This window comes from Macaca thibetana, chromosome 15 (genome assembly GCF_024542745.1).
Source record: "Macaca thibetana thibetana isolate TM-01 chromosome 15, ASM2454274v1, whole genome shotgun sequence".
Taxonomy (NCBI): Eukaryota; Metazoa; Chordata; class Mammalia; order Primates; family Cercopithecidae; genus Macaca; species Macaca thibetana.
The window spans coordinates 13637390-13660682 of record NC_065592.1 but is presented as its reverse complement, the minus strand read 5'-3'; the positions used below and the strand labels follow the sequence as shown (position 1 = coordinate 13660682).

Sequence of the window (23293 nt, the reverse complement as noted above, 5' to 3'; positions counted from 1 at the left end):
CTATTTGTTGACTGGGCATGGTGTCTCATGCCTGTAATCCCAGCACTTTGGGAGGCCAAGGGCAGGCAGATCACTTGAGGTCAGGAGTTCGAGACCAACCTGGCCAACATGGTGAAACCTCGTCTCTACTAAAAATACAAAAATTAGCTGGGCGTGGTGGTGTGTGCTTGTAATCCCAGCTACTAGGGAGGCTGAGGCAGGAGAACTGCTGGAACCCAGGAGGTGGAGGTTGCAGTGAGCCAAGATCATACTACTGTACCCTAGCCTGGGCAACAGAGTGAGACTCCATCTCAAAAAAAAAAAAAAAAAAAAAGACTATTTGTTTTAGTTTGTATATCCATTTACAATTTCATTCTAAAAGGATAAGAAACAGGTAACAGTGACTATCTATAGGAGAGATAGGAACTTAGCACATTGGCACTAAGTGGCAGGAAGAGATTTCACAATATGCCTTCTTGGAATTTTTGATTCTGTGACTTTGTGAATGTTATACCAGTACTAAAAATATTAAGCAAATAATTCAGATAAATTAGAAGTATCTTGTAATGCAAACACAAAGGGAGTAAATTGAATGATTCTTTTGATAAGACAGATTGAGGCATTTTCTGCACTCCAGATCCCTAAAGATAGCCATATCGCTTTTCCTCCTGGATAGGGCTAAAATGGACATTGCTATTATTTTTTTCTCAAGGTCTCCTTTTTCTTTGTACACCTTGCTAAACAACTTCTCTCCTGACTTTTTTTTTTTTTTTTTTTTCTTCAATAATACTGTGCAGAGAAGAGTTAGCAAAGCAAGCCAGACTGCCATCCTTCGGAAGCTTTGCTTATTGGGTTGGCCCCTGGCTGGCTTCTGGGAACTTAGTTTTGGTGACAATTCCTACCATTAGCAGAACTGATAAAGAGTGGCTCGCTCTCCCTAGAATGTGCAAACAAGATGGTTTATACTGAACACCTGCCTGTCTTCTGGGAGTCAAGCATTTTGTTAAGAGTCAGGCAGAGAATGCCCACAAGATCAGTTCCCAATAAAAACCCTGGTTACTGAGTTCCTAATAAGCTTCCCTGGTAGGTAATATTTAATCCATGCTGTCACAACTTGTTGGTTGGGCAATTAAGTGTATCCTGTGTGACTCCGCTGGAAGAGGGTCCCTGGAAGTTTGTACTTGGTTTTCTCCAAACTCACCCCACATATCTTTTTCTTTTGCTCATTTTGCTCTGTATTCTTTTACTGTATTAAATCTTAGCAGTGAGTATGACTATATGCCGAGTCCTGTGAGTCTTCCTAGGAAATCACTGAACCTGGGAATCACCTTGGAGACCTCTGACACAAATACACGAATACCTTCTATCAGATTATAATTAAATTTTAGGCCTGAGAAATAGTTTAAGGTGCTTTACATGTGACTTTACTCTGTTCTGATCTAATAAGAAAAATTATAGCAAATATATACAAATGAATAAATTTTAACCAGACATAGCTCATTATAAAGTTGCTATTGAGTTTTGTATGTTTGTCCTATATCTAACCAACCACTGTGATGAATTTATATTCATATTAGTAGCTTTTCTGTGATTCCTCTTGATTTTCTAAATATAAAATCACACCATCTGCAACTAGTGATTTTCATCTCATTCTTTCCAATATTTACTGTTTTGTGTCCTCTTTTACTAATCTGAACCACTTTTGTTACTGTTTTATTTGGGGAATGTTATGAATTTCTAGTTGGGACAAAAGTAATACTGTATCATAATGATAGTAACAGGCATTCTCTTTTTCTTGCTTATTTTAATTAAACATACTTTTAGTGTTTCTCTAAGTACAAAGTTGGCTATTTAATACAGAAGCTCTTCATCATAGGTTCAAGTGCTTTAGTTAAGAACAGGCAATGAGTTTTATTAGATTTTACTAAATGACTGTTACGAAAGCATGTGATTGTCTTATTTATCCTATCAACATAGTTTATAGTATGAATTTTTTTTTTTTTTTTTTTTTTTTTTTGAGTCAGGGTCTTGCTCTGTAACCTAGGCAGGAGTACAGTGGTGTGATCATAGCTCACTGCAGTGTTTATCTTCTGAACTCAAGCAATCCTCCTGCCCCAGCCTCCTAAGTAGCGAGCATTGCACAGACATGGCACCACATTCAACTAGTTTTTCATTTTATAGATGGGGTCTTGCTATATTGCTCAGGCTGGTCTTGAACTCTTGGCCTCTAGAGTTCCTAATCCTCGTGCCTCATGCTCCCAAAGTGCTGGGATTACAGACACGAGACACCGCACCTGGCCTGATTTTCCCATACCTAACCTTCATGCATGATTCAGATAAACTCTTTTGATAGATGATTCTATTAATAAGCCTATTGGCTAGTATTTTATTTAAATTCTTCTACTCTATATCGATAAACTAAGTTGGGGTAAAGTTTTCTTTCGTGTGTGCTTATTTTGTCTGGAAACAGTATCATTGTGATAAGAATTCCTATCATTTACTGAGTGCTATTTTCCAGAAACTACTAGGCTTCATAGATCCTAATCTGCAATCACAACAATCTCGTGAGAACAGCATTCACAACTTGTTTTCTAGAGAAGGAAAAAGTAGCTCAGAAAAGATCAAAGACGTGACCAAAGCCATACAAGTATTTTGTGGCCTGTTACAGAATGAATTGGATAGTGCTGATCTTTTTCATTGCCCTAAATTGTATATCTGACTCTAAAAGTTTCAAAGTATTATTGGGCCGGGCACAGTGGCTCATGCCTGTAATCCCAGCATTTTGGGAGGCCGAGGGGGGTGGATCACCTGAGATCAGGAGTTCGAGACCAGCCTGGCCAACATGGTGAAATCTCATCTCTACTAAAAAAATAAAAAATAAAAAAAAAAAGTAGCCAGGCGTGATGAAACGCACCTGTAATCCCAGCTATTTGGGAGGCTAAGGCAGAAGACTCACTTGAACCCAGAAGGCAGAGGTTGCAGTGAGCTGAGATCACGTCACTGCATCCCAGCCTGGGAAACAGAGTGATACTCTGTCTCAAAAAAAAAAAAAATATTGGTAATCCCAGAAGGGCTAGAGGCCTTTCTTGTGGGGAAAAGGATATAATTTTGATAACTTTCTTCTATTTCTAGCCAGTGATAGGGCTTTTCAGACTTCTTTCATATAGCCATTCAATCTTTTGCCTAGGAAATTATTTCTTTAACTGAGGTTTAAAATGTGTTCACTAGCTGGGCATGGTGGCTCATAATCCCAGCACTTTGGAAGACCAAGGTGGGAGAATCGCTTACCTCAAGGAGCTCAAGACCAGCCTAGACAACAAGGAAGACCCTATCTCTACACAAAATTTAAAAATTAGCCAGGTGTGGTGGCATGTTTCTGTAGTCCTAGTACTCAGAAGGCTGAGGCAGGAGAGGATCGCTTGAGCCCAGGAGTTTGAGGCTGCAGTGAGCTATGATTGTACCACTGCACTCCATGCACTCCAGCCTGGGTGACAGAATGAAAACCTGTCTCTTAAAAAAAAAAAAAAGGCCGGGCGCGGTGGCTCACGCCTGTAATCCCAGCACTTTGGAAGGCCGAGGCGGGCGGATCACAAGGTCAGGAGATCGAGACCATGGTGAAACCCCGTCTCTACTAAAAACAGAAAAAAAATTAGCCGGGCGCAGTGGCGGGCGCCTGTAGTCCCAGCTACTCGGGAGGCTGAGGCCGGAGAATGGCGTGAACCCGGGAGGCGGAGCTTGCAGTGAGCCGAGATTGCGCCACTGCACTCCAGCCTGGGCGACAGAGCGAGACTCCGTCTCAAAAAAAAAAAAAAAAAAAAAAAAAAAAAAAAAAAGCATTTGCTTAAAACAGTATATAATATTCTTTTTAAAGATCTCTTATTCTCTTCTTCAACAAATACTCATGGACCTAAGGAGTAGACACTGCTACAGGTGCTAGAGATACAACAGTAAACAAAACAGAAAAAACTCTATCTTCTGGAGCTGACATTTATGTATGTATGTTTTTATTTTTATTTTTTGAGATGATGTCTCACTCTGTCACCCAGGCTGGAGGGCAGTGGAGATCTCAGCTCACTGCAACCTCCACCTCCCAGGTTCAAGCAACTCTCCCTGCCTCAGCCTCCCTACTAGCTGGGATTACAGGCATGTGCCACTACACCCGGCTAATTATTGTATTTTTAGTAGAGATGGGGTTTCACCATGTTGGTCAGGCTGGTCTTGAACTCCTGACCTCAGGCAATCCACCTGCCTCAGCATCCCAAAGTGCTGGGATTACAGGTGTGAGCCACCATGCCTGGCCTGGAGCTCACAGTTGGATGGGGGATGGAGAAATGGTAGCTTGTGACCCACAGTAAACTAACCAACTAAATAAGTTATATAATATAGAAGGTGACAAGTGCTATATATGGAAGCATAGCACATAGTTAATAGCACAGGTTTCACAGTCCATTGTCTTACATTCCAACTTGGCCACCCACTATCTGTGTGATCTTGGGCAAATTTAACCTTTATCTGTGCCTTGGTTTTCTTATCAGTAAAATGAGAACAATAAAAGCAACACATTGTATTGTGCAGGAATTAAATGTATACACATAAAGTGCTTAGAATAGTGCATGCTACTAGTCACTATGGAGAAGTTAACTGTTACGATTATTAAGAAAAATAAAGTAAGAAAGGTGGATAAGGAGTACTGGGGAGGCATCTAATTTTAAGTAGGACAATTAGGGAAGGCCTTATAAAAGGTGTTATTTGCTCAAACACCTAAAGAATAATGTAGGTATCTTTGGAAGAGGATTGAAGGCAGAGGGAAAAGAATGTACAGATCTAGGGCAGATGACTGCCTGATATGTTTCAAGAACAGCAAGGGGGTCAGTGTGGTTGAGGAGAACTCAGCAATCAGGGGCCTGGGAAGAGAGAAGATCAGAGATGTTTTTGGAAGGCTGGGGAGGGAAGGGTATGTGTGAGCAGAAAAAATAAAGCCTTTCTTGTGAGTGAGATGACAGGCCATTGGTGATTTTGAGTAGAAAGGTGGCATATCTGTCTTATAGGCACACTTATAGGAGAGCGAGGAAGGAGGAAGGCTCGTTGGAAGGCTACTGCAATAATTCAGGTGAATGATGATGGTGGTATGAGCCAGGATGAGGCAGAGGAGGTAACAGGATCTTGGATATACATATTAGAGTCAACAAGATTTCCTGAAATCGATCTTGGATGTCAGAGGAGGAGGAGTCAAGTATGAAATCAAGGATTCTGGCTGGGGCAACAACAATAGTATAGTAGCCATGAACTAAAATGGGGAAAGCTGTATATGGAGGAGCCTAGGAATTCCGTCTTGGGCATGTTCAGTTTGCCAACTCTACCAACTAAATTACAACTAAAGATGTGGAGTAGGTAGATAATATTCAAATTGAGTTTGAGAGAGAGGTCTGGCCTGGAAGTTGTCAATGCAGAAACAGCAAAGCCATAAAATCAGCTAAGAACATCAAGAAGTCAGCTGTAGGTAGAAAAGAACAAGGACTGAACTCTAGGACGCTTCACTAATTAAGGGCAGAGAGATACAGAAAAACCTGTAGAGGAGACTGAGAGGACACACAGATTCCAGAACTCTTGCCCTGAATCAATCTAGCAACTTGAATTTGGGTTTTGAAGATCTCATCTGGAAAAGGGGACAAATATCACAGCTCAGCATCTGTCCAAGATGAGAATCTAACAGAAAACTCGCCCTGCATTAAACTGGAATCCTAAAGGCTACAGCCTTTAAATTGGAATCGTAAAAGGTTACACCCTTTAACCTGGAATCCTAAAGGGCTATACTGTCAGTATAAGGATTAACGAAAACCAAACTCGACACTTCCTCTCCCCTCCATGATCACTCCACATGGGACTGCAAAAAATTTTTTCTTGATGCTGAGCAGAAAACAAAAGAAAACAAAAATTAGTTAATGAGGGCTGTCAGTGTAAGCCAGCCCTCATGCATAGTTGCAGCCCAAATTTCTATCATCTACGTGATCCCAAACTATTAGTGCCTCCGGGTGTCTGGCATAAACCAATGCAGACCCTCTCAGCATAAAGGTATCCTCATCCTAGGGCTCTATGAACTTCATACAAGTAATTTTTAAGGATAATAAGAAACATAGTCAAAAATAATCAAGCATACAGGGGCGCAAAAACAGCAAAGGGTATCTCAAACAGCAAAATCGGATTTCACATAGAAAATCCGATTTCAGCTGGGTGCGGTGGCTCACACCTGTAATCCCAGAACTTTGGGAGGCAGAGGCGGGTGGGTCACCTGAGGTTGGGAGTTTGAGGCCACCCTGACCAACATGGAGAAACCCCGTCTCTACTAAAAATACAAAATTAGCCAGGCGTGGTGGCACATGCCTGTAATCCTAGCTACTTGGGAGGCTGAGGCAGGAGAACTGCTTGAACCTGGGAGGCGGAGGTTGTAGTGAGCCGAGATCACGCCACTGTACTCCAGCCTGGGCAACAAGAGTGAAACTCTGTCTCAATTAAAAAAAAAAAAAGAAAAAAGAAGAAATTCTGATTTCATGTATGATTATAGAAAATATAATATAGATAACAAATAGTAAGTATGCTTATTAAGTTTGAAGAAATAAGAAATACACTTGAAAATAAGAAACTATAAAAAGGGCAATGGAGCGGCTGGGCGCAGTGGCTCATGCCTGTAATCCCAGTACTTTGGGAGGCCACGGCAGGCGGATCACAAGGTCAGGAGATAGAGACCATCCTGGCTAACATGGTGAAACCCCATCTCTACTAAAAACACCAAACATTAGCCAGGCTTGGTGGCCCCCACCTATAGTCCTAGTTACCCAGGAGGCTGAGGCAGGAGACTCGCTTGAACCCCGGAGGTGGAAGTTGCAGTGAGCCGAGATCGTGCCACTGCACTCCAGCCTGGGCATCAGATCGAGACTCCGTCTCAAAAAATAAAATAAAATAAAATAAAATAAAATAAAATAAAAAACAGCAATGGAATACTTAAAAAAGAATGACATATAATTTCTAGACATGAAAAATACCATAACCAACAAAAAAACTCAATAGATGGGTCTGAGAGCAAGTTACACACAGCTGAAGAGAGAATTTTGAACTAAGAGCTAGATCAGAAGCAACTATACAAAGCTCAACCAAAGAAACAAAATGATGGAAAATACAGGCAGAAGAGAGGTTAAGAAATGTGGAAGACACAGTGTGAATGTCTACTACACATATTTAATCAGAGCTCCAGAAGGTGAGGAGAGAGAGGCTTAGATACCATCAATATGTGAAGAGAAAATGAGAATTTCCCAGCAGTAACAAAAAACTCCAACCTACCACCTCAAGAAGTCCAACAGATTCCAACAGATGAAGCCAAACCTAGATATATCACCATATAACTGTAGGACACCAAAAACAAAAAGAAGGTCTTTCAAAGCAGCAAGAAAGAAATGGAATGAGAGTGAGGCTGACTGGCAGAGGAGCTCTTACATAACTGAATCCTGTTGTGAATGTCTTAAGAAACTGATTGCTGTAGACATCAGTCAAATACTTTAGGATGAGGCTGTTTAGATAAATACTCCTGTTTTGACAAATCTGTAAGTCATTTTCACAGGCAGGCATCCAGCTAGCTCTGCCATAAATACTTCAATGTGCAAAAGGATTTTCTTCTTCCAGGGGAAAAAAGAAAAAGTAGTATTGCCCAAAATGACTGAGGGTGTTTTATTTTTTGAGATGGAGTCTCGCTCTGTCGTCTAGGGTGGAGTGCAGGGGTGCAATCTTGGCTCACTGACTCCCAAGTTTAAGCGATTCTCCTGTCTCAGTCTCCTGAGTAGCTGCGATTATAGGCATGTGCCACCACGCCCGGCTAATTTTTGTAGTTTTAGTAGAGATGGGGTTTCACCATATTGGTCAGGCTGGTCTCGAACTCCTGACCTTGTGATCCACCCACCTCGGCCTCCCAGAGTGCTGGGATTACATGTGTGAGCCACTGTGCCTGGACGGCTTTTTTTTTTTTTTTAATTTTAAACTCCTACTAAGTACTACATTACCACAGATAAGGCCAATCAACTTGCTTAGTTTACCCCTACTGGCAAGCTAAGATCCAAAATATGGGCCATACTTGTTAAACAAATCCTGGTATTTCAGTCACAATATTCCTCTAACATGAGGCTCAGACAAGCCTGAAAAGCTACATTTTTCCTATGTGGGAAAGAGCATGGGCACTGGAATGAGAAAGACTGGTGTTGGAAATATTAGACAAGATCCTGAACCTCAGAGGCAGTTTCCTCAAGTACAAAATAAGGACAATAGCACCCTCATTTCATCATTCAACATGCACTGATTAAGACTCTTTTGGCCAGGTGTGGTGGCTCACACCTGTAATCCCAGCACTTTGGGAGGCCAAGGTGAGTGGATCACTTGAGGTAGGGAATTTTAGACCAGCCTGGCCAAAACAGTGAAACCCCGTCTCTACTAAAAACTACAAAAATTAGCCAGGCATAGTGGCACACGCCTGTAGTCCCAGCTACTTGGGAGGTTAAGGCAGGAGAACCACTTGAACCCCGGAGACAGAGATCATGTAGTGAGCCGAGATCATGCCACTGTACTCCAGCCTGGGTAACGGAGCAAGACTCCGTCTAAAAAAAAAGACTCTTTTAAGTGTGAGGCACTGGGTAAGGATACATGTTTCTATAAACACACACACACACACGCGCTTCAGGGAAAACATGGCATCATGCTGGTCACTCGACCTTCATATTCCAGGCGGAATAGTGGCATCTTCTCTGATATATATGACCAGGACATGAAGGAAGACCTAAAGATACTGGCATTAGGGATTACCCAACTATAAGGTCCAGCTCAGTTGGAACCAGTCCCAGAGTTCAGTTGGAACCACCACTCAGAGCTTCTGATCAGTTTGCTAGGCTCCAAACTTAAATATGAGCAAACAAGCGGGGATTATGATACTCTCAGGAAAGTCTCTAATGAGAAAGACAGAGGCAAAAACAAGCAGAAACAAATGAACAAAGAGGAAGCAGATATGAGGCAGGGAGAAATTTTAAATGATCACTGATATTCTCAAAGGAAAGTGAGATATTTCAACCATGATAAAAAAAAAAGAACCCAAGATAATTATATATATATATGTGCATATGTATGTGTTACATAAACACACATGCATCTATTTCTATATATATGAAAAGAAAATACAGAGACAAATGAAAAATCTCAATAAAAGGTTTAGAAGATAAAGATGAGGGGATTTCCTAAAGAAAAAATGTATTAAGGAGCAAAGGACAGACAAAAAATGAGAGACAACTAGACCAGAATGTCCAATAACGAAAAAAGTTCTTAAAAGACAGAATAGGAAAAAAAAATGCAGAGAGAAAATCAATGGACTAACTCTAGAAAATGAGCAGTTTCCAGACTGAAATAATTCACCAAGTACATGTCAAGCACCATAGTTAAAAGTAAACCCAGACCAGCCAGGCGCAGTGGCTTACACCTGTAATCCCAGAACTTTGGGAGGCTGAGGCGGGTGAATCACGAGGTCAGGAGTTCAAGACCAGCCTGGCCAAAATGGTGAAACCCCATCTCTATTAAAAAACACAAAATTACCTAGGTGTGGTAGCGCATGCCTGTAATCCCAGCTGCTTGGGAGGCTGAGGCAGGAGAATCGCCTGAACTTGGGAAGTGGAGGTTGCAGAGAGTCAAGATCCTGCCACTGCACTCCAGCCTGGGTAACAAGAGCGAAACTCTGTCTTAAAAAAAAAAAAAGTAAACTCGAACCAGGACACAATATTGAGAAACTGAAAAATCACTAAAGAGAAAGAGAAGATTCTATATGTTTCCAGACACTGAAAACATGTTGCGTAAAAAAAGAAAACAGAATTAGAATGCTTCATGCTTCTTACGAAATACTGGGCTGGGCGCCACGGCTCAGGCTGAGCGTGGTGGCTCACACCTGTAATCCTAGCACTTTGGGAGGCCCAGGCAGGCATTCAAGACCAGCCTGGCCAACATGGTGAAATCCCATCTCTATTAAAAATACAAAAAATTAGCCAGGTGTGGTGGTGTGCACCTGTAATCCCACCTACTCAGGAGGTTGAAAGAAGAGAATCACTTGAACCTGGGAGGCAGAGGCTGCAGTGAGCCGAGATCATATCACTGCACTCTAGCCTGGGTGACAGAATGAGACTGCATCTCAAAAAAAAAAAAAAAAAAAAAAAGGCTAGGCACGATGGCTCACACCTATAATTCCAGCACTTTGGGAGGCCAAGGTGGGTGAATCATCTGAATTCGAGACCAGCCTGACCAACGTGGGGAAACCCCGTTTCTATTCAAAATACAAAATTAGCCAGGTGTGGTGGTGTGCACCTGTAATCCAAGCTACTCAGGAGGCTAAGGCAGGAGAATGGCCTGAACTTGGGGAGCAGAGGTTACAATGAGCCAAGATGGCGCCATTGCACTCCAGCCTGGGCAACAAGAGTGAAACTCCATCTCAAAAAAAGAAAAAAAAGAAATACTGGAAGCTAGGCTGGGAGCGGTGGTTCACGTCTATAATTCTAGCACTCTGGGATGCCAAGGCAGGTGGATCACCGGAGGTCAGGAGTTCAAGACCAGCCTGGGCAACATAGTGAAACCCCCACTCTACTGAAAACACAAAAATCAGCCAGGTGTGGTGGCACGTGCTTCTAATCCCAGCTACTTGAAAGGCTGAGGCAGGAGAATCGCTTGAACCCGGGAGGCAGAGGTTGCAGTGAGCTGAATCGCGCCACTGCACTCCAGCCTGGGCGACAGAGTGAACCTCCCACTAAAACAAAACAAAACAAAAAAAATTATCTGTCAAAATTATCTATGGTATGGATAAAATGATGGAAAGGGTAGAAATGTGAGTTGGAGACAGAAAGAGGAAAGACAGCTAAATTTCTCTTTCATAGTGGGAAATCAGTATGTAACACCTAAAACTGAAGAATCAAGAATTATCAATGCCAATATATTATTTAGAAAAAGAGTGGTTAGGGGAGAGAAGGAAGGAAAAAGAAAAATGGTGTTTAAATAACAAAATAGCCAAAAATTATTTAAAGAGTGGCCTCTGGGAAGAGGCAAATAGGGGTTGCAACAAAAAGTGGGAGACTGCTGTTTTTAGTAGCAAATCTGGAGGGATTTTTGAGTGAGTAGTTCTCACCATGGCAGCACAACAGAGCTAGTCTTAATAAATACTGTAGCTGAGACCCACCCCAAGTGAAGTGATCATAATCACACGAGGTGGGTGGGGCCCAGCTACAAGTGGTTCGAAAAGGGCTCTAAAGGTTTCTGATGCACAGAAATAGTTGAGAAATACAACTTTAAACTATATGCATGAGTTACTTCATAAACACTAACAAGGGGCTGGGCGTAGTGGCTCACGCCTGTAATCCCAGAACTTTGGGAGGCTGATGAGGGCAGATCACCTGAGGTCAGGAGTTCGAGACAAGCCTGACCAACATGGGGAAATCCCATCTCTACTAAAAATACAAAATTAACCAGGCATGGTGGCACGTGCCTGTAATCCCAGCTACTCGGGAGGCTGAGGCAGGAGAATCACTTGAACCCAGGAAGCGGAGGTTGCAGTGAGCCGAGATTCTAGCCTGGGTGACAGAGCGAAACTCCATCTCAAAAAAAAAAAAATTAACGCGTAGTATTTAAATGAAGAAATGTACATTAAAACATCCATACCTATATAAAACATATATAGCAAAGTAAATACTCCAGAAATAATATATCAGTTACCCAGTTCTCTTTTTTCACTAAAAACTTGCAGGCCAGCACAGTGGCTCATGCCCGTAATCCCAGCACTTTGGGAGGCTAAGGTGGGTAGATCACGAGGTCAGGAGTTCAAGACCAGCCTGACCAACATAGTGAAACCTTGTCTCTACTAAAAATACAAAAATTAGCAGGGTATGCTGGTGCTTGCCTGCAGCCCCAGCTACTTGGGAGGCTAAGGCAGGAGAATCGCTTGAACCCAGGAGGCAGAGGTTTCAGTGAGCCAAGATTGCGCCACTGCACTCGAGCCTGGGCAACAGAGCAAGACTCTGTCTCAAAACAAACAAACAAACAAACAAACAAACACACACACAAAAAACTTGCAAAGTGGTAGCTTAAGACTTTACAATGCTTAATTTCATTTCATCTAATTAATTAACTTCTTAGAGATATGGTGTTGCTCTCTCACTCAGGCTGGAGTGCAGTGGCGCAATCACAGCTCACTGCATCCTCGAACTCCTGGGCTCAAGAGATCCTCCCACCTCAGCTTCCTGAAGTAGCTGGGACTACAGGCTCACAAAAACATGCCTGGCTAATTTTTAAATTTTAAAAATAGATTTGGGGTCTTGCTATCTTGCCCAGCTTTGTCTCAAATTGCTGGTTCAAGGGATCCTCTTGTCTTGGCTTCCCAAAGTGCTGGGATTACAGGTGTGAGCCACAGCGCCCAGCCTACAAATGTTTTTGTGGGAAAAATAAATATGAGACACCTTCATATGCTACTAAAGAGAACTACATGCTTAAATTAAATGTAGTAAGTAATATTAATTTCTAAAAAGACTAAAATTGGTCTGTGCCATGGTCTGATTTGCCTACTGCATATGGGGTTCTTTTTTTTTTTTTTTTTTTTGAGACAGAATCTCACTCTGTCTCAAATACTGCAATGGCACTATCTCGGCTCACTGAAACCCCCATCTCCTGGGTTCAAGCGATTTTCCTGCCTCAGCCTCCCAAGTAGCTGGGACTACAGGCACGCGCCACCCCGTCCGGCTAATTTTTAAATTTCCAGTAAAGACGGGATTTCACCATGTTGGCCAGGCTGGTTTTGAACTCCTGACCCCAAGTGATCTGCCTGCCTCAGCCTTCCAAAGTGCTGGCGTTACAGGCGGAAGCCACTGCGCACCCAGCCTCCTTTTTCATTTCTGAAGATTGGTATGTTCTGGACCATTTATTTCTTTAGAGGAGTGACACTGCCAGTGCCATCAAAAGCAAATAACAACAAAAGAAAACTCGCTATTATTCCACAGCTGTCCTGTGCATTACAATATTAAAATCTAAAATTAAGCCATGATGCATTAATTGAGTAAATACATTTCCAATTATACACAATGGCATCTTTAAAAGTCGGCATCCAACATTCATCCTAAATCTAAATAGTCCCCTGGAAATAGCAGGCACATACAATGAATGGTATTCCTGAGAAGTGGTATCCAAGAATGCCCAATTAAATTGGGAGAAACTAATGGATTGCTAAAGTACTCTCGATGATGCTAGATCATGTTAAACAATACACTGGACCCAGTGCAAAAACACATTCTGTCACATCACCAAACTGCTGCAACAGATTCATTTTTATTGACAAAGACAGAGTACTTCTTTTGAATTCTGTGAAGACACAAAATGCCTGGACTCCTCTGGCTTTATAAGTTTAATTAGGGTGGCCAATAAATCTTTTCATTCAGCAGCCTCCCACATTCTTCCATTTCCCACAAAAACAAAACACACATACAATTTAAGAAAGTACACTGCTGGTCAGGCACAGTGGAACACACTTGTAATCCCAACACTTTGGGAGACTGAGGCGGGTGGATCACCTGAGGTCAGGAGTTCGAGACCAGCCTGACCAACATGGAGAAACCCTGTCTCTACTGAAAATACAAAAAAATTAGCCAGGCATAGTGGTGCAAGCCTGTAATCCCAATTACTTGGAAGGCTGAGGCAGAAGAATCGCTTGAACCTGGGAGGCGGAGGTTACAGTGAGCTGAGATCACTCCATTGTACTCCAGCCTGGGAAACAAGAGCGAAACTCTGTTGAGGGGAGGGGAGGGGAGGGGAGGGGAGGGGAGGGGAGGGGGGGGGAGGGGAAGCTGCTAACTTTCCTAAAAATCGAAAGTTGTAATACTAAACAAAATTAGAAGGAGGACAAATGCTGCTGAAAAATGTAGGGTACATTGGAAGCTCTTGGAATAAAGAGTTTAAGTAAAACTAAACATGAAAACTAAATGGAAAACGTATACTTAGCGTCAGCTCTCTTGGCTACCAGACATTTCCATTGGTCTCCTGATAGAAACGTATCAGGAGTTTGCGTCTTTATTTATTTACTTTTGTTTTTTTGAGACGGAGTCTTGCTGTTGACCAGGCTGGAGTGCAGTGGCACAATCTTCGCTCACTGCAAGCTCCGCTTCCCGGGTTCATGGCATTCTCCTGCCTCAGCCCTCCCGAGTAGCTGGGATTACAGGCGCCCACCACCACGCCTGGCTAATTTTTTGTATTTTTAGTAGAGACGGGGTTTCACCATGTTAGCCAGGATGGTCTCGATCTCCTGACCTCGTGATCCGCCCACCTCGGTCTCCCAAAGTACTGGGATTATAGGCGTGAGCCACCATGCCCGGCCAGGAGTTTGCTTCTCCCTCTAACTGCAGTATGAACACCCACAGCAGAAACAGTTTGAGGTGGCAGATCTGTGCACCCAGAATATTTCTGAATACATTTTTCACTAATGAAACATTTTGACCAGATACAAAGGACCTAAAGACTGTGTTTTCCTTTTCCTGCAAATTACTATAGTTTGAATTACAATATCCACCTTTAACGTGTTTCACTGCTGGTTTTTTTTTTTTTTTTTTTTTTTAGACAGAGTTTTGTTCTTGTTGCCTAGGCTGGAGAGCAATGGTACGATTTCGGCTCACCACAACCTCCGCCTCCCAGGTTCAAGTGAGTCTCCTGCCTCAGCCTCCCGAGTAGCTGGGATTACAGGCATGAACCACCATGCCCGGCTAATTTTATATTTTTAGTAGAGATGGGGGTTTCTCCATGTTGGTAAAGCTGGTCTCAAACTCCCGATCTCAGGTGATCTGCCCGCCTTGGCCTCCCACAGTGTTGGGATTACAGGCGTGAGCTACTGCACCCGGCCGACCGCTGGCATTCTTTATAGAATCACTGAAAATCATCATTTCAATAGTGAAATATAAAACGAAGGATGTTCAAGTTAGATCCCTGTCACTTATTTCAGCATTCAGGACCATCTTTTTTTTGTGATTGTCACAAATTTTCAAATTAAGTGCATGTAAAACAATATGTTAATATTCAAAGACTAAAAGTATGGGCTAGAAGTTTCACTTAAACTACAGCAGCTCAGCATGAGAAGGAGAAACGTTTGAACACTAGAGAAATTCACCCTTATACCTCTACCTCTATAAAAGAAAAATTATTCTGGGTTATATAACAAAAATAAACCTCCCACCAGAGATCTTGGAAATCTTGAATTTTTTTTTCCTGCAGAAGGATTTATTATTTTCCACTGAGTGTCCATTCATGCGTTTTCTTCTTGTTTCTATTCATAGCACCAGATCCTGACTAGCATGCACAACCTCAAAAGAAAAGAAACACTAAATACAAACTGTGTAAAATTAAATAAAATAAAGCAAAATAAAAAGGCACACATTAAGAGTGGGTACCCTTGGGTTGGTGCCACAATGTCTGCCCTGTGCTATAGCTCTCATGGAACTCACCTTGTATGCAACACTATTAGATGAATCCACAATGATGAACAGGGGCTTCCTGGTGAAAGGATAGAGATCTCCGGGATGAAGGCTGGGAAAATAACAACAATGAAGAACCGTTAAACTGTGTCAGCCACGTCTCAGAAATCTTATTCTTCAGTTTGGTCTGCTCATATCTCCTTTGCATCATAGCACTGAGAGAAAAACAAAGACTAGTTAAGCAAAGGGAAAACAAAAGTATGTATTTACTAGGATAGCCAAGATAGTTTTATCTGAAAAAAAAAAGTTCAGAGACAATCGTTATTTAAGAATATCTAAGCTAAAGAGAAGCCTGCGTATTTAAAAATGACGAAACACAGCATGAAAACCTCAGAAGTTGGCACACAGGTACCTGTTTCATATTTAAAAGTTCCTTTTGAGAACATCTGGAAAAAAGATGTAATAACAAAACCTGATTTGTATTTCAATGAGTCCTCAAAATCTCTATTTTAAAGATTTTTAATATTTACAGCTACATCTTAACACTGCAGGTAGTAAGCAGGAAAACCTTTTTACTATCACCATTTTTTTTTTTTAAGACACCGTCTTGCTCTGTGGCCCAGGCAGCAGTACAGTGGTATGGTGCAATCTCAGCTCACTGCAACCTCCATGTCCCAGGCTCAGGTGATCCTCCCACCTCAGCCTCCTGAGTAGCTGGGACTGCAGGCATGCACCAACACACCCAGCAAATTTTTCTATTTTTAGTAGAGATGGGGTTTCTCCATGTTGCCCAGGTTGGTCTCAAACTCCTGAGCTCAAGCAATCTGCCCACGTCAGTTTCCCAAAGTGCTAGGATTATGGGCATGAGTCACTGCGCCCAGCTACTTTTTACCATATGTTTCCTCTGAACATTTGCATCAAGGGCTTGTTAAACATGCGGGGGCTTGTTAAACATGCAGTTTCACCGGCCCACAGAAGAGCTATTGAACCCAAAGGCTGAAGTCCAGTAACATGCATGTGAGAGCCAATGAGCAAGGTCAGAATTTTGGTGTGCGTGTTCTCCTTCCAATGACTGAGTACACGATGTGCGTATGTGGATAGATACTAAAGTAAGTGTAAATTTATAAATGTTTCACTGAGCAATATCATCAAACGTCACTATATTTCAAATAAAAGTTTTTCTTTTATTGACAAAAATTGTATATATTGAAGGTATACAATGTGATGACTTGTTAACATATACATGTATAGTGATTACCATGATCAAATTAATCAACACTTCCATTCCCACAGTTACCGTTTTTGTGTGTGTGGGCGGCAGGAGGCAGGGGAGTGGGCAGAGAGAACACGTAAGCTTTGCCCTTTCAGAAAATTTCCAGTAAACAACAATTTTTGTTATTGTTGTTGTTGTTGTTTGAGATGAGGTCTCACTTTGTCACTAAGGCTAGAGTGCAGTGGCAAGATCATAGCTCACTGCAGCCTCGATCTCCCAGGCTCCAGTGTTACTCCTGCCTCAGTCTCCCAAGTAGCTGGGACCATGGGCATGCACCTCAACGCCTGACTCGTTTTTTAAATTTTTAGTAGAGACAAGATCCTGTTATGTTGCCAAGGCTGGTCTTGAATACCTGAACTCAAGCAATCTTCCCATCTCAGCCTCCCAAAGTGCTGGGATTACAGGAATGAGCCACCACACTTGGTCCAACAACACAGTATTTTAATTTATTATTTATTGATTTATTTATTTTGAGATGGAGTCTTGCTCTGTCGCACAGACTGGAGTGCAGTGGCGTAATCTCGGCTCACCACAACCTCCGCCTCCCAGGTTTAGGCAGTTCTCCTGCCTCAGCCTCCCAAGTAGGTGGGATTACAGGTACGTCCCACCACACCCAGCTAATTTTTTGTATTTTTAGTAGAGACAGGATTTCACCATTTTGCCAGGCTGGTCTCAAACTCCTGACCTCAGGTGATCTGCCCACCATGGCCTCCCAAAGTGCTGGGATTACAGGCCTGAGCCACCGCACGCAGCCAATATAGTATTTTTAATTATCATCACCATGCTGTACTTTAAATGTTGTTTAATCTTACAACTCAAGAGGTTTTTAACCAACATCTCCCTATTTTCTCCAGCCCTTACCTCCTCACAACTACTGTTGCACTCTGCTTCTGAGTGCAGCTCTTTTAGCTCCCACATGTAAGTGATCATGTAGTACAGGTTCAGTGTTCCTAATCTGAAAATCCAAAATGAAGAATGCTACAAAATCCAAAAGGTTTTGAGAACCAACATGATGCCACAAGTAGAAAATTCCACACCTGACCTCACATGATGGATCATAGTCATGCAGGTGCACAACGCACAGTTTATCCAGGATCTCAAAGGGAAAAATAAAATTACTTTCAGGCAATGTGCAAGAGGTGTATATGAAACAAATGAATTTTATGGGTCCCATCCCTAAAGCACCTTACTATCTATATGCAAATATTCCAAAATCTGGAAAAATCCAAAACCCGAAACACTTCTGGTCCCACACATTTCAGATAAGGGATATTCAATATGTATTAGAAACGAAGTTTTAGACCAGTCCTGTTTTCTTTATAAGCAGATTGTTCTCAGCTAGAGAAATTCTAGAGCAAATAATGGCCCAAGCAACAAAGTTGTTATGCTTAGAAAAAGAACGAACTCTGGGCACAGTGGCTCATGCCTATATTGCCAGCACTTTGGGAGGCCGAAGCAGGCGTATCACTTGAGGTCAGGAGTTCAAGACCAGCCTGGCCAACATGGTGAAACCCCATCTCTACCAAAAATACAAAAACTAGCCAAGCATGGTGGCAAGTGCCTGTTATCCCAGCTACTCGGGAGGCTGAGGCAGGAGAATCACTTGAACCTGGAAGGTAGAGGTTGCAGTGAGCCAGGATAGTGTCACTGTACTCCAGCCTGGGTGGCAGAGTGAAACTCTGTCTCAAAAAAAAAAAAAAAAAAGGAAAAAGAACTTTTGTAGATGAAATTCTATTTGTTTTTGTACTTTTTGCATTTTTTAAAAAATAATTTTTTAAGTTTTTGTAGAGACAGAGTCTCACTATGTTGCATGGTCTCAAACTCCTGGGTTCAAGTGATTCTTCTACCTCAGCCTCCTAAGATGTTGGGATCACAGGCGTGAGCCACTGCTCCTGGCCTGAAGTTCTATTTGTAATCACGTAACAACATTCATTTGTGCTATATTAAACCAACAAAATCTTACATTAAAAAATTCAGGCCTGGGCCGGGCACTGTGGCTGACACCTATAAGACCAGCACTTCAGGAGGCTGAGGCAGGCGGATCACGAGGTCAGGAGACTGAGACCATCCTGACTAACACGGTGAAATCCCGTCTATACTAAAATTACAAAAAAATTAGCCGGGCGTGCTGGCAGGCACCTGTAGTCCCAGCTACTCCGGAGGCTGAGGCAGGAGAATGGAGAGAACACGGGAGGCGGAGCTTGCAGTGAGCCAAGATGGAGCCACTGCACTCCAGCCTGGTCAACAGAGCAAGACTCCGTCTCAAAGAAGAAAAAAAAAAATTCAGGCCCAGCATGGTGGCTCCGGCCTGTAATCCCAGCACTTTGGGAGGCTGAGAATAAGGTCAGGAGTTCGACACCAGATGGGCCAACATGGTGAAATCTCATCTCTATGAAAAATTTAAAAATTAGCCAGGTGTGGTGGTGGCCACCTGTAATCCCAGCTACTTGTGAGGCTGAGGCAGGAGAATGGCTTGACTCTGGGAGATGGAGGTTCCAGTGAGCCAAGATTGTGCCACTGCACTCTAGCCTGGGCGACAGAGCAAGACTCCATCTCAAAAAAAAAAAAAAAAAAATTCAGTACTAGAGGTTGGGAAGGGTAGGGGAAGGGAGGGACAGGGAAGAGATTTGTTAAAGAATAAAAAATTACAGCTAGATAGAAGGATTATGTTCTAGAGTTCTACACCACTGTAGCATGACTATAGCTAATAATGTTATATAGTTTTTATTTTCTTTTGTTTTTTTGGCATGGAGTCTCACTCTGTCACTCAGACTGGAGCACAATCTCAGCTCACTGCAGCCTCGATCTAATGCATTCAAGTGATTCTCCTGCCTCGGCCTCCTGAGTAGGTAGGACCACAGGCGCAAGCCACCACACCTGGCTGATTTTCGTACTTTTAGTATAGACAGGATTTCATGTTGGCCCGGCTGGTCTCAAACCCCTGACCTCAAGTGATCCACCCATCTCGGCCTCCCAAAGTGTTGGGATTACAGGCGTGAGCCACCGCTACCAGCCTATATTATAGTTTTAAATAGCTAGAACAAAGATATTAAATGTTTCCAACACAAAGAATGGATGTTTGAGATGACGAGTATGCTAATTACTCTGATCTGATCATGATACATTGTAACTACAGAAACATGATTATGTACCCTAGGAATATTTACAATGATTATTTTTCAATTAAAAAAATAAAATTTAAAAAAATGTGGCAGGGTGTGGTGGTTCACGCCTATAAACCCAGCACTTTGGGAGGCCGAGGCAGGTGGATCACAAGGTCAGGAGTTCAAGACCAGTCTGATTAACATGGTGAAAAATATAAAAATTAGCTGGGTGTGGTGGCCGACACCTGTAATCCCAGCTACTCAGGAGGCTGAGGCAGGAGAATCGCTTGACCCCGGGTGGCAGAGGTTGCAGTGAGCCAAGATCCTGCCACTGCACTCCAGCCTGGGTGACAGAACAAGATTCCATCTCAAAAAAAGAAAAAAAAAAAAAAAGTTTGGGCCAAACACAGTGGCTCACACTTGTAATCCTAGTACTTTGGGAGGCTTAAGTGGGAGGATCACTTAAGGCTAGGAAATCAAAACTGACCTGCGTGACAGAGCAAGACTGTCTCTAAAGGAAAAAATTTGTTTAAAAGTTCGTATTGGGCCGGGCGCGGTGGCTCAGCCTGTAATCCCAGCACTTTGGGAGGCCGAAGTGGGCGGATCACGAGGTCAGGAGATCGAGACCATCCTGGCTAACACAGTGAAACCCCATCTCTACTAAAAATATAAGAAATTAGCTGGGCGTGGTGGCGGGCGCCTATAGTCCCAGCTACTGAGGAGGCTGAGGCAGGAGAATGGCGTGAACCCTGGAGGCAGAGCTGGCAGTGAGCCGAGATCGCGCCACTGCACTCCAGCCTGGGCGACAGAGTGAGACTCCGTCTCAAAAAAAAAAAAAAAAAAAAAAAAGTTCGTATTGATTTTACACGTATCATGTCCTGACATATTTATTTATGTATATATATACTGTCTCCAACTAGAATGCAATTTTGTTCACTGACATATCCCTAGTGACTAAACAGTGTGTAACATACAACAGATACTCAATAAAATATTTATTCAATCAATATCAACCAAAAGTTCTAATTTCCTAGGATAGACAGAGCCTGAATTATTGCTGGAATCCAAATAAGTGTTTCCGGTCTGTCCCAAAATATTAGTCTAAGGAAATCATTCTAGTACTAGAAAAAACTCCCCATTTTACTTAATATTTTTTATATTTACAGACAGAGGTATGATTTTTATAACAAGAGGAGACACCAGAATACATACCAGTGCATTTCCTTGTGGGACTGATTTCGTTTGTGGATAGCATCTCCATTAATAATATCCCGGTTACTATTAGTAAGTACACCTCCAAAATCATAAGGACCTATAAAAACAAAGGGAAGAATCCTAGACTTCAGTTGAAGAGTAACACTGACCTGATGTTCAAATACAAAGGTACCGTGTGAATCTCTCATTGATTCAAGGGAAGACAATTACACAACATTTAAATTCTTTTAAAATTTAACATTTTAACTTAATGGAGTATTTAAATGACTTCAGTATGTTGTCAGTTTCAACATTTTCAAAAACATTTGATTATTCAGCAGTTCTTCAAACAATATAATGAGAAACAAAACAAGAATCTATGGCATCATTATTCTAAGTAATAAAAGGAATGGAGATCTGGGATGTTCGAAATGACCTTTACATTTCAAGCAAACTTAAAATCTCAGGTTTAACACTATTATTTTAAAAGGAAGTTGGTTGGACATGGTTGCTCATGCCTGTAATCCCAGCACTCTGGGAGGCTGAGGCAGGAGGATTGCATGAGGCCAGGAGTTCCAGACCAGCCTGGGCAATACAGTGAGACCCTGTCTCTACGAAAAAATTTTTCAAATTAGCTGAGCATTGTGGTAGGTGCCCGTATTCCCAGCTACTCAGGAGGCTGAGGCAGAAGGATCACTTGAGCCAGGGAGTTTGAGGCTGCAGTGAGCTATGATCACACCACTGCACTCCAGCCTGGATGACAGAGTGAGACCCTGTCTCAGAAAAAAAAAAGGAAGCTGCAGAATAAAATAATCTCTTTTTTTAAAGAATGAAATCTTAATCTCATAAGTAAATACAATTTTAAATGAGCCACTAACTGTAAAATTTAGGAAAATATTTGAATAGAATTTGAAAATTCTCATTCACAAAAACTTCACCTTTAAGAATGTATCGCCAGATTTCAGCATGCAAAAAATCCATTATTATCACTATCATATCAAGCACTTTAGTTCTGGTTCTGAAGTTAGCCTTTTCCCACTAAATTCATAAGAATTAGCTAAACTCCTGTCTAAATGGAACAGCAACTGTGGGATGTTCAGATAATCTCTCTCAAAGGACCTATCAAAGTACGATAACCTATCATACTTTGAAAAAAGCAAAAAAGTCAATATGTTAAGCAGAGATCCAAAAAATTGATTTAACAGTATATGACATAAAGATAATTATAAATAAAAGTACTATCACAAAAAACTAGTTTTTTACGTTACTTTTAATGTTGTATTATATTTCATATCTTAAAAAAATCACTGCAATGAAAACACTAAAGAGGTTTGTTTTGTTTTCATTTTAACATTTTAAGAGAATCTGTAGGTCATGCAAGGAAGATGGCAAGGACATGCATTTTATAAAGGAATGCAAATTTCAACAAACAAATGAAGAGGAAAATGTTAAGGATGTTAAGATTTTTTTTTTTTTTTTTTTTTTTTGCCCAGGCAAAGATTTAATTATCTTATTTACATCCAAGTTACTTATCTATTCTGACCAATTTCTGGACTCATATGTTCTGGACAGTTTTAAGTTTTTATTCTGAAACAGCATCCCAATATTCTACAGATTGAATTCATAAAACAAAATCAAGGACAGAAAACAAAATCATGACAAGGGCTTGAACTTTCACAGTTACAAAAGTACACTGATTTCTACAAAGACTTTCAGCCATCATGTAGCCATTGACCGGATTCCCCAATGCACTGAAAGCTCAGAAAAATTCAAAGATGTGAAATACATCATTAGGCTTGGTTATTCCATCATCCTTTTCAACTTTGAAACATCAAACTCCTTATGTATATCTAAATGGATTTACATATTATGCTTTTGATAAATTTGATAGTGAAGCATGCATTTAATATATGAATTTTCTGATGATTTATGGGCTTTGACATATAACATTTCAGAAAATACGACAGACTGGGGTATCTACAAAATTGCCAATCAACAAATAGACCAGGTTTCAAATTTGGAAGTCTGTCTGGAAAGCCTGAGATGGTCTGTGGGCTATGGGCCATCGTCTTGTAGAAAATAAAGAGAATTCAAGCCCTGCTCACAACAGGGAGCATTCCTTTATTGTACCTTCACTATCAGAACGACCTGTGGGGAAAACGCCAGTGGCCGACAGGTAAATCAGAAGCACACTATTGGCAGGCAGCTCCTGAAATTAAAGAAAATCACATACACAAAAC

The 23293-nt window shown here is 41.7% G+C and overlaps 2 protein-coding genes across 11 annotated transcripts in view; both read right to left on the bottom strand.

The window, feature by feature from the left end:
- The window catches only part of SCAI (suppressor of cancer cell invasion), a 200490-nt gene that overhangs the window by 34269 nt on the left and 142928 nt on the right, over window positions 1-23293 (bottom strand). For all 7 annotated transcript variants that reach the window (XR_007719683.1, XM_050760601.1, XM_050760603.1 and 4 more), the window contains 3 exons: window positions 23184-23262; window positions 21072-21171; window positions 15513-15594 (listed from right to left, as the gene is read on the bottom strand). Coding sequence is in view for 6 of the 7 variants with exons in the window: in XM_050760601.1 (XP_050616558.1) it covers window positions 15513-15594; window positions 21072-21171; window positions 23184-23262 (261 nt within the window). In the remaining variant the exon portion in view is untranslated. The remainder of the gene's footprint in view (window positions 1-15512; window positions 15595-21071; window positions 21172-23183; window positions 23263-23293) is intronic.
- RPL35 (ribosomal protein L35) overlaps window positions 1-23293 on the bottom strand; it is a 199427-nt gene that overhangs the window by 126544 nt on the left and 49590 nt on the right. The gene's annotated exons all lie outside the window — the stretch shown is intronic.